General features: G+C 48.0%; 3 protein-coding genes across 3 annotated transcripts; 1 reads left to right on the top strand and 2 right to left on the bottom strand.

The window, feature by feature from the left end:
- Nucleotides 1-920: 920 nt before the first annotated feature.
- AtWU_00281 (uncharacterized protein) lies at nucleotides 921-1,958 on the bottom strand (the record flags this gene model as incomplete). The annotated part of the gene is made up of 1 exon (XM_035495397.1): nucleotides 921-1,958. The coding sequence occupies one exon, from the start codon at nucleotides 1,956-1,958 to the stop codon at nucleotides 921-923; it is 1,038 nt and encodes a 345-aa protein (XP_035351290.1).
- A 4,546-nt stretch (nucleotides 1,959-6,504) lies between these two features.
- On the top strand, nucleotides 6,505-6,876 carry AtWU_00282 (uncharacterized protein; the record flags this gene model as incomplete). The annotated part of the gene is made up of 1 exon (XM_035495398.1): nucleotides 6,505-6,876. One exon carries the CDS (start codon nucleotides 6,505-6,507, stop codon nucleotides 6,874-6,876), a length of 372 nt encoding a protein of 123 aa, XP_035351291.1.
- A 4,090-nt stretch (nucleotides 6,877-10,966) lies between these two features.
- Nucleotides 10,967-11,376, bottom strand: AtWU_00283 (thioredoxin family protein; the record flags this gene model as incomplete). The annotated part of the gene is made up of 2 exons (XM_035495399.1): nucleotides 10,967-11,264; nucleotides 11,354-11,376. The coding sequence occupies 2 exons, from the start codon at nucleotides 11,374-11,376 to the stop codon at nucleotides 10,967-10,969; spliced, it is 321 nt and encodes a 106-aa protein (XP_035351292.1).
- Nucleotides 11,377-15,444: the final 4,068 nt, after the last annotated feature.

Raw genomic sequence — 15,444 nt, forward strand, 5'->3', positions numbered from 1 at the left:
GAAGACTGGGCGCAGCCCTCCAGCATCCGATTCCCGCTCACAGTCTCACCCAGTGAGGATGTGAACGGGCGTATCCAGGTAATTTCAAACCCAGCCTGGATGATAGGAGATGAACCTACCGGACAGCCACATTGACGGGACAGTGAGCCCAGGTTAGTCTCGTAAGGTTCCACTGACGGTCACAGACCATTAGTTGCAAACCCGATCAGGTCCGCCACAGGCGGATCTTCAGATCAGAGACGCCCCAGGGCTACCTGCGCCACATCATCTGTGCTGCCAAACTCTGCAGCCATCACATCCCAGATGTAGATAGCCACAGCAGTCGCTAGCCACCTCTGCCATCAATGGGTACCTGTACCCAGCAGACGATGTCGTCAGGACGACCACCATGCACAGCACAGCAGCCCTCCTGACTCCGCGACACGAAACGAAGGGCGAACATTCCTCATCCAAATCATATCCCAAGCCGCGAGGCTAACCAGGTCTTCATGACATATAATGCGGGATTGAAAGGGGGCATCCCCCAAAATCAGAACAAACAGCCGACCCGCCGCTCTTGATGCTAAAGAACGAAAATCAAACGAAACGCTAGCGCTGTCAAAGGCAAACGAAAAGAACAGGGCACTTGTGGTGGAAACTGGTGTCATCGAATATGAAAAGAGATAAGAAAACCAATGCAAAGACGTGAGGGTGTATCATGTGTTTCGCAAATCATCAAGGGTAACGCCGTCATTGATGCCAATTAGTCTGATGAGGGTATCCGTGGGGATAGGACCCCGGTCGTTCTCGTGACTGTGTATACGCGGGCCCCGGTGGTATGGAGCCGTAGTCATATTGTCGGTACGGATCCTCGGATCTATTCCAAAGACACGCGAAGTCAGGGATACCGTTAACATCAAGTGTCTGGTTCCATGGACCTGTTACATTGTTGTCCCGTATGGCAGTGTAAAATCTTGGTACCGGTTCTCCCATCCAAACCCCGCCAGACCAGCCACTGTGCTGCACGGTTGCACTAGCATGCTCGGCAGCGGGAGCGCCGCGATGGTCGCCGACGTCGCCGCTGTGCTGTAGTATTGTGTCGCATTGTATGGTGAAGTGGTATACGGCTGGCTGAAGGTTGGGGAAGTAAGCTGCGCTTCTCCCATGCCGTTCATGGTTGTCCACATACCAGCGTTCGGCTCGCCAGTGCTGGTTGTTGCGGGGCTGGATGGGAGGACCTTCCACGACTCCAAAGGCAGTGTTTGTGGCATCGGCTCCTGCCACCAGGTTCCCGGTACGGTCGAGCTGGGAAGGATAGGGGTCGACCGGAGGACGTCAACTACACGTGGCGGCGGGGGAAGTAGAGGCACGAAGAGACTGGTTATCGCCGCCTTCGCGTCATCGCTGCGGCCGCCAAGCAGTTCGCCTGCGCCATCCTCCTCGAGCCCTTCCAGCGCGAGCGCCTCTGTGCGATAGACAAACTTGTTGACGGCTTGCACAAATTCCTCCTGCAGCTTCTTCAGCTGGCCATCCTTGTCGGACCAGTCCCAAGTGCTGGCAGCCGTGTCGACGGAATAGACATCCTTGTGGTAGTCGACGAGAGCCTCGATGGTCTCCGGAGTCAATTTAAAGGCGACTTCGTTCTGCGAAACCATGTCGACATGCACGACGTACGCTTCGATGTGGACCATCTGGTAGTTGCACATGGCCTCAACGAGAGGGTTGTCGTCCTTCTTGAGTTCCGCATCGGGGGCCTTGGGAAACATCAGAGAGCACAGCGTCCAGATGGCGTCGGGGGATGACAGCGTCTCCGTAAGGCATCTGGTATGCTGGGTAACATTGTTAAGGGGTCGCTTGACTCGGTTCACTCTTTTGAGGGTGGCAGTCAGCCAAGGCTCGATGCGCGCATTCAACACCACGTTCGGCGACGAGCGTGGAGCGAATGCGGCTGCCGACGAGGGCAGCAAGACGGTTGGCATAATTAGACTGCGCAGTGACGAGCAAAGATGGTGCTATACTTGACGACAAACGAACGCAAAAATGAAGGGCGGATCAGTAAAGAGAGAGATAAGATAGGGTGGAAAAAGAGCATAGAGGCGACATTCGCCCACAGCGAGTGATTTATCCCGATACAGTCCGAAGCGTGACGGAAAAGTAACTTGAAGTCACGAGGACCGAGGCGAGTAGGGGCAGCGCGGAAAGACTAGAAAGTAGTCGGAAGGAAGGTTACCTGCCCGGAGGGAGGAGGTTGGTAGTATATATTAAAATCCCCACCGTCAGGAACCGGGAGTGGAGTGGAAAGCAGTACTACTTGAGTAGTAGTAGTGGTGGTGGAGGAAGAGGGTTGTATAGGTCAAAATTACTGTTTGTGTGTGTGGGCGAATGCGCAATAGAAGTGAGGGTAAAAGAAAGGAATGGCAACGATGATAAGCAAAAGGGTTTAAAATAAAATCAATCAAAAAGAAATAGGACCAGACGAGCGGCAGAAGAGGGGAGGAAGAAAAGAAAAAGAGCGAGGCGGGGACAAACGGGGGAATGAGAAAGACAAAGAGAAGGAGAAGCAGCAGGAAGCAGAAGAAAGAGGAGAAGAGAGGGAAAAAGAGGAGAGGGGCGAGGGTGACCCAAAAGGGAAAGCAAGAGTCCCGACCAACTTTTCGGGATGGATCAGTCAATCCTAAATGGAGGTAAAAGTCAACTGAGCGAGTTGATGGATGGATCGGATGGGATGCAGGATGGATACAGTAAGAGGCAGTACTGTATGAAGAGGGGGGGAGGAGCAGCAGTAGCAGCAGCCAAAACTGTGGTTCCGAGCGGATTTATACAGCCGCCAAATGAGGTGAGAAGGGCAGATCTGTCAACCACTGTCAAGAAACGTTGGCTCCGACTGTCAGACCAAAAAGAAAAGAGATGTCGATGGATAAATATTAGAAGAATAAAAGAGAGATCAAAGGTGATCAATATAACATTATAGAGGTCACTCATAAAAAAAATTAAAATTAATAAAAAATTCAGATCCAAATCCCAACTGTAAAATCCAGCAGCATACTTACACACTGATACATACCCATATCCATACACACACCCACGCACACACACACAACACGCGCGCACTACATTTACCCATCCAGCTTTTGCCTTGGAGTTAGAAAAAAGTCTCCAATAGCGCAGACCGGCGACTTTCGATTTCCCATTTTAAGAATTTTAATTACTTTTCTTAATCTTTTCCCCTCATTTTTTTACTTGTTTTCCGAGGTTTTTTTCTTTTTCCATTTAGTACTCTCATTTTTCCTCCTTTTCTTAGAGGTGAGGATTTTTTTTTTTTTCACTCATGCAGACGCGGAATCCCGATCGTATGGTACGAGAAGAAAAAAATTGGCCACCGTCCGGATTGACCGTCCGATCTCAGGTGCGCAGCAGCAGCAGCAGCAGCAGCGGCGGCGTCAGGTCTGTTCCCCTTCGGGCTGGGTTTAGCAGGATGCAGGCGTCCAGAAGTGTCGTCGGTGGTGGAGACACCCGACCAGTCCTGGCGTGGTCGATCCAAAGATGTCATTGCTAAGAGATTCCCTAACTACCGTCTCGTTTTCCCACACCCGAGTCAAGAAATGGGGCCAACTTAGACCACACTACGATCGGGGCGGGTAGGTAGCATATGTTAGTGACTTAGTGTGTATGGCACACTAAGTAGATACCACTACAAAATCTGTGTAGGGTGGACACTCTCACTCAACTCTCACACACATAGTACCTAAATACGGGATAAGTTTGGGTCAACAGGCGCTTAGTCTAGTTAGTATTATCCTCTTTCTTTCCACACCCCCTTTAGTTTATCTACCCCTCCAAAACAATACCGGGAACAAAAAGACGAGGAAATGTTCCAAACAACTCTTTGGCGGCATCGCAAGAAAGTTCGACCAAGACGCCCGTCGTTCCCTGGCGGCATTGCGACCTGATTTGGAGGGTTTCGGATGGTTCCTCGGCGGTCGAATCGCGTGGGAGAGACAGCACAAAAGCTAAGTAAGTAGTGGTAGTAGTGTAGTAGTATTGTTGGAATCCCTCCCGGGCCTAGGTGCTTTTTTCCACCCCTTTACCTTTTTTTACTTTTTTCTCATAGATTGTGTTGCGTGTATTTCTTCATTTGATTGTTCTCTTTGGTCATAAACTCCTATTTTTCCCCCCCCTGCGGAAATAGGGATCTTGTCTGGACTGCTCTGGACATTACGGAGTGCGACGGTGGGAATAAGAGGTCGGACTAGACCCTCGTCTGTGTGTCACAGGCACGACCCAGACTGACGGTCGGACGGACCGTCAGGTCTGACATCCCGTTCACGCATATGAGTTAGAAAGAAGTTGGACGTTACACTGGAGGAGAGAGAGACGTAAAGGGAGAAAATGATGGTGCATGAGCCGTCTGGGGCGGCAGCAACAGCAGCTGGGAAAAGTGGGAGGCGCTGCAGAAGACAGTATGCATTTCAGTCCGGCGTGCAGGTAGACAGGGCACGGCGATGCCAATTGCAATGACCAAGAGGGCTGGCTAAGCCCCGATGGCTGATCCACTTCCGGATGGATGGAGGGCTGGAGTGTATGCATGCACGGATGCATCTCTCTCGGCTCCTGGAAAACGGTCCTGTGGTCGGCAGAATTGACTGGTCGGGTCGATTTATCTGATTCTGCTCTGTTGCCTTCACTGACAGCATTATTTCAGCAGTCATCCTGGATGCTGTCCTCTAGTTCAGACTCCATGGATCTTGAATGCTGTCGTAAATGAAAAGAACGTGGTGAATATCCTCGCTGAACCCCCCACCATTATCCTGGTTTGTGAAGATCACCCGATTGCCCTGGAAATTCTAATGCCCAATCGAGTAAGACAATAGCAGCCGGCGCCCATTCCGCCACCTGGTGGATCCCAACTTCAGCTGGGAAGAACATCTGCCTAGTAAACCGCTGCTTATGGTAGGTTGTTCGGCCCTCTCATGGTGGGTTTTTGAGAAGGAATCTGGTTTAGTTTCACTCTTAAAATACCCAAAGAGGGCATTTTCCACTAAATTTGTTAACAAGGGTGGCTTATTAACCAACAAGTGTATTAAGTCACGGGACAAAAAGGAGAAAGTTAACCATAATTCAAAGACACGAAAAAGCACAAGACAAATAAGACTGTATCATCAAAACTTCATCTTCCACTGAAAAGAGTAAATCCCCCGCGCGCTCAAGTTTTGCGCGCAACGGGTTATACAGACCGCTGCCCGCGGCAAAAGCACAATAGAACCCACATTTGCTTGCTGCATGACTCACAGTAGCAGCGCGTTGGACTCGGCCGTGTACATAGTAGAAAGAATATGCCTTCAATAGCACCACATACTCCATAACAACAATAACTACTACTATAGAGGGTCTTTCCGGATCAAGTGTAGAGGAACCAGATAATCTACCCGAAATCCCACGCTTTATCAACCAAAGGTTCAGGAGGGTCCACAAAGCGCTGACCACCAGTACGCTGTCGCACCGACTCGGTTCCAAAGATCGTGACCCAACGGATACTGTCTGCCTGCTGCGTATTGTTGTGCGGCACACTGCACTACTTCTTATCGCTCTTATTCTATGTTTCTTGCAACATTGGAGAGAACACACACTAAGATAAACTTGTGATAGGAGGAACTTCTCTCCTCCAAGTAAGCCCTGATCGAAACATGGACGCAGCACGCAATGGGGAAAGGGCAACGTGAAACGAACTCGGCCTGGTCGTTCCAATCCACAACATTATTCGGATCCCCTAATCCTCTTCGGGTAGCGGAGGGAAAAAGACCTCAGACTCAGCTGATGAATCATGGAGGGGTTGAGGGCATCGTGGGGCGAGCTAAATGTCCTTGGAAGTTGGTACAAGGTCTCTTCTGGCCTCAGATTCGCTGACACCCTCACGGTCCGGCTCATACGCCGCAGCTGAGATCCCTGCTACGATCTACCATTGGACTGAGCTTCGTCGACGGTCATCTCCAGACTTTCTCGAATGGGAAGTCAGTCGGACGGGAGGCCTCCTCGTAAGAAATGATACTCCGTTATTACACGCAGCACAAAGGGAGCGAAAAGGGGATTTCTCCCGTCGAACCTCCCCCCGATCTGCATGCATGCGCTTCTCGCGTTGCCCTGAACTACCCTAATGTGTAGAACTTGTCGCTAGTCTGCACGCCCACCCGCTGCTTCATGGTTGGCTGACTGAGAGCCCTGGCTTGTGCTCGTGTCATCCAGGAGACACCGGAATCTGGAGATATTACCATGACCAGGCACAAACTCCGAGCACATGGATCTGTGGCAAGCCAATGCACAAGCCTGGTATTTAGGGGTAGTGGGCGCCCGGCGACACCGGGACTGGCTGAAATGGCGATGAAAAAAAAGTTCATCCATAGATGCGGTCATGTCATCCCCTAGACTAGCCGACCTTGCACGACCCTCCTCGGACGGCATCAACCCAACCAGGGCCGGAGCATCAACCAAAAAGCGGCAGTGCCTGGGGTCAATGGGTGAGGCAAGACAATGCTAAACTTCGGTCTCAGCACGCGCCCAGCAATGGACTCAATCAAAGCGGAGTACACTCACCAGGCATGGGAAGAGATTGGATGGATGGAGGCACGAGAGGAAACAATGGCAGAGCGCATCGCTGTGGTCGGCTGGAGTCGGTTCCGGGCACCAGATGGCAAGGTAGTCAGTCTGGCGCAAGAATGCGGCATAAGCAACCAGCGCGTCGTCAGCTGTGCACTAGAGACCATGCGACCCATCAGATTGGATGCGGAATGCTGGAACGACCGTTATGGCCCGCACTATGACATATCGTGGACCCTAGCCTATACATACTTAGCAAGGCTGGAGTCAAAAAAAGAGGCATGGATCGCCTCATGGGGCAAATAGAGAGACGGCAAAATGGTATAAAAAAAGAAATGAAGCAGCAGAGAGTAGGCAAGCAAGGATATGCAGGATGCAGGCAGGCAACAGGAAAAGCCCCGTTGGTGGACAAGACGTGAGTTGACTGACGGCGGTGTCGGCGATGGCCGATTGCTGCGCCTCACCCGTCGCTGCTGTCATTTTGAGCCACATCACTGTGGCGAAGTTTCTGCAGAACCACCATGACATAATGGGCGGAGAATTTATTGGGAACTAGGGGCACCGCTGGAACAATGTAGAGTCGAACTAGAAGAATATTGTTTGACTAGTTACCTGTCGATAGTAGTTGGTAGTGAAGAATCTCCCCACTACTATCAGATACATCATGCTTAGCCTCGGGTCATATGGGCGATGAGATGAGCGGGACGAGTAACTAGTTAGCCAATTAACTAACTAAACTTACTCTCCTGCGCGGTCTACTACTAACTACCTACCTGCATCTGCATCCATCGAAGACTGTATACGAAGTACGATGCCTGCTAACCCAGAAAATTACCCCCCGGAATGCAAAGGCTCTTCCTTCACATGACCTTGGATTAGCGCTGCGCCCCATTGTCTGCCTTTGATGACCTTCCCCCATCACACTCATCACACGCCTGGATGCAACGGGCGGCTTCGATAATCGGAGGTTTCATGCAAGATTCCGGATTCAATCCGGACCTCCACGACGGAGACACGGCATGGCAGCCTTGAAGAAAACATTGCAACCGCGCGCGCATTGAAGCCGCTCGCAGGCAGGTCTGAGATAGCCTAATGATACCGCTAGTGAGAATGCAACCTGCATCATTACCATGCATTACCTTACATGCCCGCCTAAGCGCTGAGTCCTCGCCCATCTTAACCAGAGTCAGACTTTAGTCCCCGACCCGGACTGCAACTGGCCAATACGGGCTGCCTTGCTGAGGCTAATCCCTGTTCTGTGTTTCAGACAACCCCATCCCCGTGCGGGCGACCAGGGGGGCACTGGGTCAGCCATGGCAGAGGAGGGGGCCCCGTACTACTGTAGGGCATGCATACTACCGGGAGATATCTTGGGCTTTTAACCTCATTTTTCTTCCTCTGATCCCGAGTGTAATGGTGGTGTCGACCCACTTGGTTCTGCTGACAGTGCATGCCAGTTTGGTCACCTGTTCTACTAGCCATCTTAGGAAGGGAATGGACTGGCCTGGATGCTCGAAGAGTGTTGGAATGAGGTCATCTCGTTCGGATTCATCCTCCAGGGGAGCTGGGGTTATCTATTCTCCTATCTAAGGGGACACCGAGCACAAACATCCTGGAGATAGGTATGCGTACTTTGTCCGCTGATCCAGGGGTCAAAGCTACAAGGAATAATGGTCTGGACTCATCACTCTCGTACTTCTGGAGAGGTCTATTTATGCTAGAGTCCGAAGTAGGAAGTCCCTATTTTGTGAGCTGAGCTACTGATCGATTTTATAGTTCTGTTGTGAGACAACAGTCCTTCGCTCCTGACGTAACTGTTTACAAACTTCCCTCTTCGATGCTGCCAATCCCCAATCCAGTTGAGGAGATACCCCTCGCTCGTCTCCACCACCTCTTGGCCATCTAGACCCATCACATCGGTTCAGGTCACCCTCTAACCATGGTCTGTCGAAACCGGGGCACATTAGCTGATGTCAGCACCTAATTGCGACACTATTGATATGGCATAGCATGTGGACTGAGACCACCACAGCCAGCCAAACTATATTATATAGATACCAAGAACATCTGAGCACAGAGTGCTTTGGCTCCAGAATGAGCCGAACATCATGCACAATATGTCACACTGTCACTCACCTCTGATACGTACTAGAGAGAAGATCACTTTCAGCTGGCTATTTTGCATCTGCATTGAGCGAAAAGACCTTGGACAGCTGACTCTAATGTAACACCGCACATGCTTTCCGACTTTCTTTCAACTGCTGTGAATGCTGAAACCGATAAGTAAACGCGCTTGTGAGATCTGTCTCTGATGCCTGATATGTCACAACGGTGGCTTGAAGCTTGTACAACATAAAGTAAAGTCGACCGGGTTACTACCATCATAATGACACTGCATGAGGTTCTGAAAGAGGACCGGTCGTCAAAAGTTCGACCCCTCTGGTTCACGACAGATGCGCTTATCACCTGACCTGTCTAGTTGTGTTGCTTTTTCTGTCCAATGTATGGTCTATTTCCTATATGCGTAACATGTTAATGATTCGGATGGGAACATAGCAATATCTTTCTCATTTTTTAGTGCTTTTAATTAGCATATACTATGGCTAGAAGAGCAAGCGAAGAAGGAGCAGAGGGACTGCAATACACTATTAGTCTGCACGAGCTAAGTGAAACTAAGAGACTTACTCACTCGACAAATGCATATTACTTATCACTCAGTCCTTTTTATGCTTCCCATACTGACACTACTTCCAGCGCATCAGCTAAATAATGGCACCAGATAAGACTACCACTTTTACCTTCGACTCTCTAAGTAACACCAAACCAATTAGCACCAACTCCTAAGTATACCTTCTCTACCAAGCCATATTACTCACGATTAGCTTTGAAACTTAACCAACTGCCAAGACGATTGGCAAGTCTAAGATTGAACATACAAAGTCTGCAGACCAACGGTAAAACTGTACATCCCATTATGAAGCTTGTACAGCCAACGTCACGGATAGAGTGTTACACAGCCACACGAAGCTTTATTTCAGGAAAGAAAAGTTAAATTCAGCTTGGAGGGAAACTTTGAGATAAACTACTGTTTTTCTTACGTGTTGGCTAATCTGTAGGAGAAGTTCTGTTAAGAGTCACGATTGAGTATGCGTGAAGTTCTAAGAATCAAAAGTATGTATCCGGATGAGAGGTCATTTAGAGATATGGGGATAACCATTAATTTTCAGACTGAGTACAATGGAAAAGATGATATGATTGCATTCATAGATTCTAGTATTTGATACTATTACGATTACAAAAGTAACCAAACAGACCTCCAACTTGAATATAGCTATCCAGTTCGCTATTAAATATCTCATATATCGTTTCCAGTATTTGTGAAGAGAACTAGTAGACACCTGAAACATATGTAAGGAGCCACTCCGTATCTCAAGCATAGTCGACCTACCATCCCATTCTCAATACCAACGCCAACACTAACACCAAGCATGATCATGGATAATGAGAAGAATAAAATGAAAAAGAAGAAGTAACACGCACGCACACACACACCTACTCCCTCGGGAATAATCCCCCCAAGAAGTCAATATAAGGATGAAAGTGAAACCTTCATCTCCGTCAGGACCCCTAGTGATCCGCAATGACATGTGTCATGTCTAATTAGCATTAGTTGCTATTCGCGGGGCTTTCTTTGACAACATGCCCTCATGTTGGATTAGAGTCTGACTTAAGAGTTTAGTTTACTTCTCTTTTTATCATCCCTGGAAAGGTAATATCACTGTGACGGTAGGAGTAGATAGCTAGACTATCGTAGTGTCTCGATTCTGTTGGTGGGAAGGGATGGGCTGGTCAAATAGGTTCAATTTGAGGGTGTTTTGTGTAAATGGTTCAAGTTGGTACGTTTCTATGGGATATTTGCAAGTGCAAGTAATACAATTCAAGATTATTTAATGCCAAAGGGTTGTGATAGTCTATCAGAGATCAGACTCGCCTCCTCGAGCGTTTCATGTTATAATTCGTTTATAGTATGTCTGTAGTACTATATAACCAGTGTAATGGCCTGCCTTACTGCTCACTATAGAACGTGACACTAGAGTGTATAGTGCTAAGTGCATCATCCAACGCTTCTACTTACTGTCACTAGCGACAGCTATTAGTAATTATCTTCCGTTACCACTGTATGAAATTAGTTATCCTATGTGCTTTACGTCTACTTCCTGCTACAAGAATCGAAAGTTATACTGTCAACATAACCAAATGACTAGAGAACCACCAAGTGATTGAGAAAATATACAGAATGCAGATCCAGCAATCTCAAATCGCTTCACACAAAGACACAAAGCACAACATAGTAGTAGTAGTAGTAGTAGTAGTAGTAGTATAATTTCACCCAAATTTATGCATGTCGCTCAACAAGCTTGCTTAGGCCTTGGGGACTAGCACCCACCAGCTCGTCCACTTTCTGGCCATTTTTAAACACCATGAAAGTAGGCAAGGATCTGATTCCAACCTCTTGAGAAATCTCATCCTGGGTATCAGCATCGACTTTGGCGAACTGGGTCGTACTGAGCGCAGAATTGGAGGCAAGCTCTTCGAAGACTGGACTGATCATTCTGCAAGGACCACACCATGTAGCCCAGAAGTCGATGATTACCACACTGCCCGAGTTGATGAGGGCTTGGAAGTCGGAAAGACTGGTAATGTAGAACAGAGAGATTGATCAGTTACTCATTTGGAAGTTGATCAGGATAGGAGATGTTTATAATGATGATAAAGGACATACCTCTCGATAGCAGGAACAGGCATGATGCAGAAAGGTTATTGATAAGGATTGGATTTGAGGGTGGAGGATAGCGGTAAGAAAAAGTGGTGCTAGTAGTTGGTTTTCTAGTAGTCACGATTTGGATAGTAGGGGAGGTAAATGTTCAGAGGAAAGACACAGTCGCGACGGGAGGGAGATGAATGGGTTTTATAGATAGTTACCAACATCATGCTGAGTTTGTCACTGATATCATAATCATCAACTCAGATCGTATTCAACCCCACTTCGCTTAGGCCCTCACGTTTGTTAAAATGGAGAATGGATTGGATTTGCTGGGTGAACTGTACGGCTGAGCAGCTGAATAGCTGAGTCGAATCATCGCGGTTGATAATATCCACTAATGGATCGTCAGCCTGAACCCCCCCACTTTAGTATTTCACGGGATAGATCTGCCCCTCCTTCAGCCGTGCAGATATCCCCATCTCAGCTTTTCCAGAAAATGAAAATCGTCCAGATAATTTCTGATAGGAGATTATGGAGTGATAATGTATTTGGAAGGCTGAGGTACTCGCAATGAATGTTTGAGCGAAACAACACACTACTTACTTGTGTAGAGTTAGGGCCAAATACCAAACAAAGGTGAATTCTTTGGTTCCTTCGTAAATTTATTTACTCAAGTTAGTTCCTATCTCTAATGATATTGTGTATTGAGTAGTACTGTCCACTCGGGATAGGGAAGTGCATGACTTCTACATGAGTTGCTGGTGCTGACTGCTCTATCGAAAAGACTCAAAATATGCCTAGTCCCTGTCATCTACAAAAGAGACATATAACCACTGGCAGATATTTGGCATGCCTTTTGACGGATACTCGAATATGATGAAGGGGAAGGCTTCTTCAGTTTCTTATCTGAGAAAAAAAATAGTGTAGCTAACTAGCTTAGAACCTGTAGAGGCAGAGTTAACAAGACTTATTACCAATCTGGACCTAGTTCGTAGTACCTCAGGTACATCATACCAACATCCCAAACCTACCTATATCCTCGTGACGCAAGCCATGTATACGGATCGTTTCTATTAGAGCAGAAAGGGAAATGAAGAGGGAGGGAAATCCCATGCTAGAGTAAGAGGAATTTCTTTGCAAAGCTCTCGTCGATGCTTTCTTCTATCACATTTTAAGCATGCAAGAAAAATGAGAGACTTTGTCAATTAGACTGTTGAAAAGCTCAGTTGGGTAATGATCAAGCCTGAACCACTTCGTATCTATTAACTTTGCTGTTTCATATTCTATCAGATCCTACTCTTCCAAGTCCGAGTTGGTAAATCTACTCCGGGTAGGGAACGCTGAACGACATCGAACTCGAATACCATACATGAGAGAAGAGAGGAAAAGGGCATAAAAGCTGTCAAGGCAAGGGGACGAATAGATTTGATCTAGCTAGGTCTCGAGAAGGTTGGGTTCGATGGAGGATAGAGGTGGTGGTCGGAGACCATGTGGGAAGAAGAAGAAGAAGAAGAAGAAGAGGAGGAGGAGGAGGAGGAGGAGGAGGAGGAGGAGGCAAATGATAAAGTGACACCTATCTGGCTGCAGTAAATGCCTAAACACAAATACCAGCTCAATGAATGTGCAAAGAGAGGTAGATTAAATCATACAGTTAGGCTTCCCCGTCTCCACGGTGACAGAGCACCTCTTCCCGGGATTTACTGGTAGGTAATTTCACAGGCGAACCGCTACATCGCTCAGTACATATTGCAGACAGGCCTGCTCGAACAGTCAAGGCAGGTCGAACTCGACACCGTCCCCAAAGATCCCTACCCAGGTCAGGAAGGAACACGCAGGCCCCAGAATCATAGGAATAGACGCCGAAGACACTGGGTAGAGGACCCAAACACGCCCAAACCGAGTCAGCGGAAAGGCTACGCATAGTTATCAGAAGAAATAGGAAAGTAAAAAGTATGCAGTTAGTGACAGAGAGAGATAAGATGATGACTGGCAGGTAGCTAGCTGGCCAGCGATTTGCGACACTCGTTTCTAGGATTTCTTAGCATGCTGTTTAGCCGCGGCGGCGACCTTCCTACGCCGTAGCATGCATTGTTGCAAGTTTCTGCAAGTTCAAGAAAGACAGGACAGCGTCCAAGGCTAGGTTCTTGCTTTGATTGGTGAAGAATTCGTATACCTAGCATTTTACATAGCAAGCCCGATGAGGTATAAGAACAAAAAATGCGAATTTTGAATTGAATTGAACAGAATGCTGTTATGAGACGACACCAAGGACCATCGCCAAGTACTTAGTTGCTGAAAATTCTGCGGCAGGTGTATACGATATCAGTGTTGAATATACCAGTTAGAAAATGGCAAGTAGTTTCCGTCTGCTCAAAAATCGTTCCGATGAATAAATCACGCAATGTGTTGGAGGACTCATTTAGTGCGTCTACCCCCGAAAAGTCTGCTATAGCTAGCAGTGTCCTAGCCTGAGATGGTATATAGGTGAGTTCTTAACGGGTAATAGGGTATGTGTGAAACACCGGCTCCTAAGTATTCCATTTTGATATGCATGGACGGATGAGCCCCGGTGAAGGAATGAACAGGACCCGTAAAATCCGTTGCATATTCCGCCTAAGGTTGTTGGATCAAGCACTTAGAAAGATAGACAACGCATCTAGAACCGAGTAGAACTAGATAAGAGAATGAAAAGGCGATAAGATGACCCTGAATTTCGCATCGCAGCTTGAAACAACCTCAAAGATATACCCACCCCTTCGTGATAACCAACGGTGCAGCAGGAAGGAAAGAACAGGGTTTTCCGAAATAGAGGAATAAGAATTAGGGATAAAAATTAAGTAGCAGATCATCCAACTGACTCCATATTTGGGCCATCCACTGAAGCAGGCTACCGTTACAAAATAGAGCGGAAGTAGATCCGGTCTGATTTTTGGGCCCAACCCAACCCAGACCACCACCACACACGCACACCATTCTGCAAATAATAAACAGAACAACTATAATAGCAATGAATTAACTTCTCGTACCTGGATGATTCCATGGGATCTAGAAAGTGTCTATAATTATCATCGTGGTAGAAAACTTATCTGGTTATCTACGATAGAAATGGAAGTAAGTCAGCACGTTTTGGATGCGGCAAGATCGGCCTCCCTTGCTGATCGAGAAAGTAGGGCCCGAGCCGTCAAATGACTTTCCCCTTGCCAGTTCCAATTCCTGCATTTGCCTCTGAGAGCGTGGTAGTCTGGAAGTAAGGTCTACGCTGTGTCATGTAGCACAATGTTTTAGTCTGCAATATGCGATCTACCAGAGATAGGGTAGCCCCCCTTGGTTGTCTCATCTTCTTGACATCCCAAGGTCGGTGGTGGCTGGTGCGGTCGTCGCTGCGGATCACAATCTTTTGGAGCCGCGAAAGATCAATTGGCTTTTGAACTCAGATTTTTGAAATCTTGAAATCCTAGGATGAGACATTGCTCTGGATATGAAGGATGAGGTGCGATGTTCGGGTGGTGAGAGGGAATACCTCGGAGTCACGCAAAGTTAATGCGGGTGTGGACCACCATCTGCATAACATAGCCCGCACACTGCATCGTGGAAATTTTTATTATGCAGGTCCAGTAATGTAACATTCCGTTTCTTTCTTCAATTGATGCACTGTCATGACGTTGAAAAGAATGACTCGCGACCGAGGGGGATCTTGTGTTGACTGGCGATGTGAAAATGCGGGAGGGGACCATCCTCAATAGATGATAGCCAACTCAGAACCAACGGTTATGGGTGTGCCCTGTCCCATTCCTTCCCCAGCTTGACCAAGAAATCCTTCGTGTGGTTGTCGAGGAACCACGGCGCCAACCCCGCTTGATGGTCGCCGTCGATCATCAAGCTAATTTAGACCGAGTCCGAGGGGGAAACCTAAATCGCCAACTGCCCGCTCGCCAATTCCAGTAGCCAGGGCCATTGCTACTTCACATGTTACCGAGCATCTCTCTTGCCGAACCTCGCAGCACGGCAACTGCTCCTTGCGCTGTTTCGCGGACTCCGAGTGCAACCTCGCTGCTGCGGGTGGGTTGGGCACTTATGTTGGCCATTGCACTGAGGGCATTCCAACGACT

This window comes from Aspergillus tubingensis, assembly GCF_013340325.1.
Source record: "Aspergillus tubingensis WU-2223L DNA, scaffold_1, whole genome shotgun sequence".
NCBI lineage: Eukaryota > Fungi > Ascomycota > Eurotiomycetes > Eurotiales > Aspergillaceae > Aspergillus > Aspergillus tubingensis.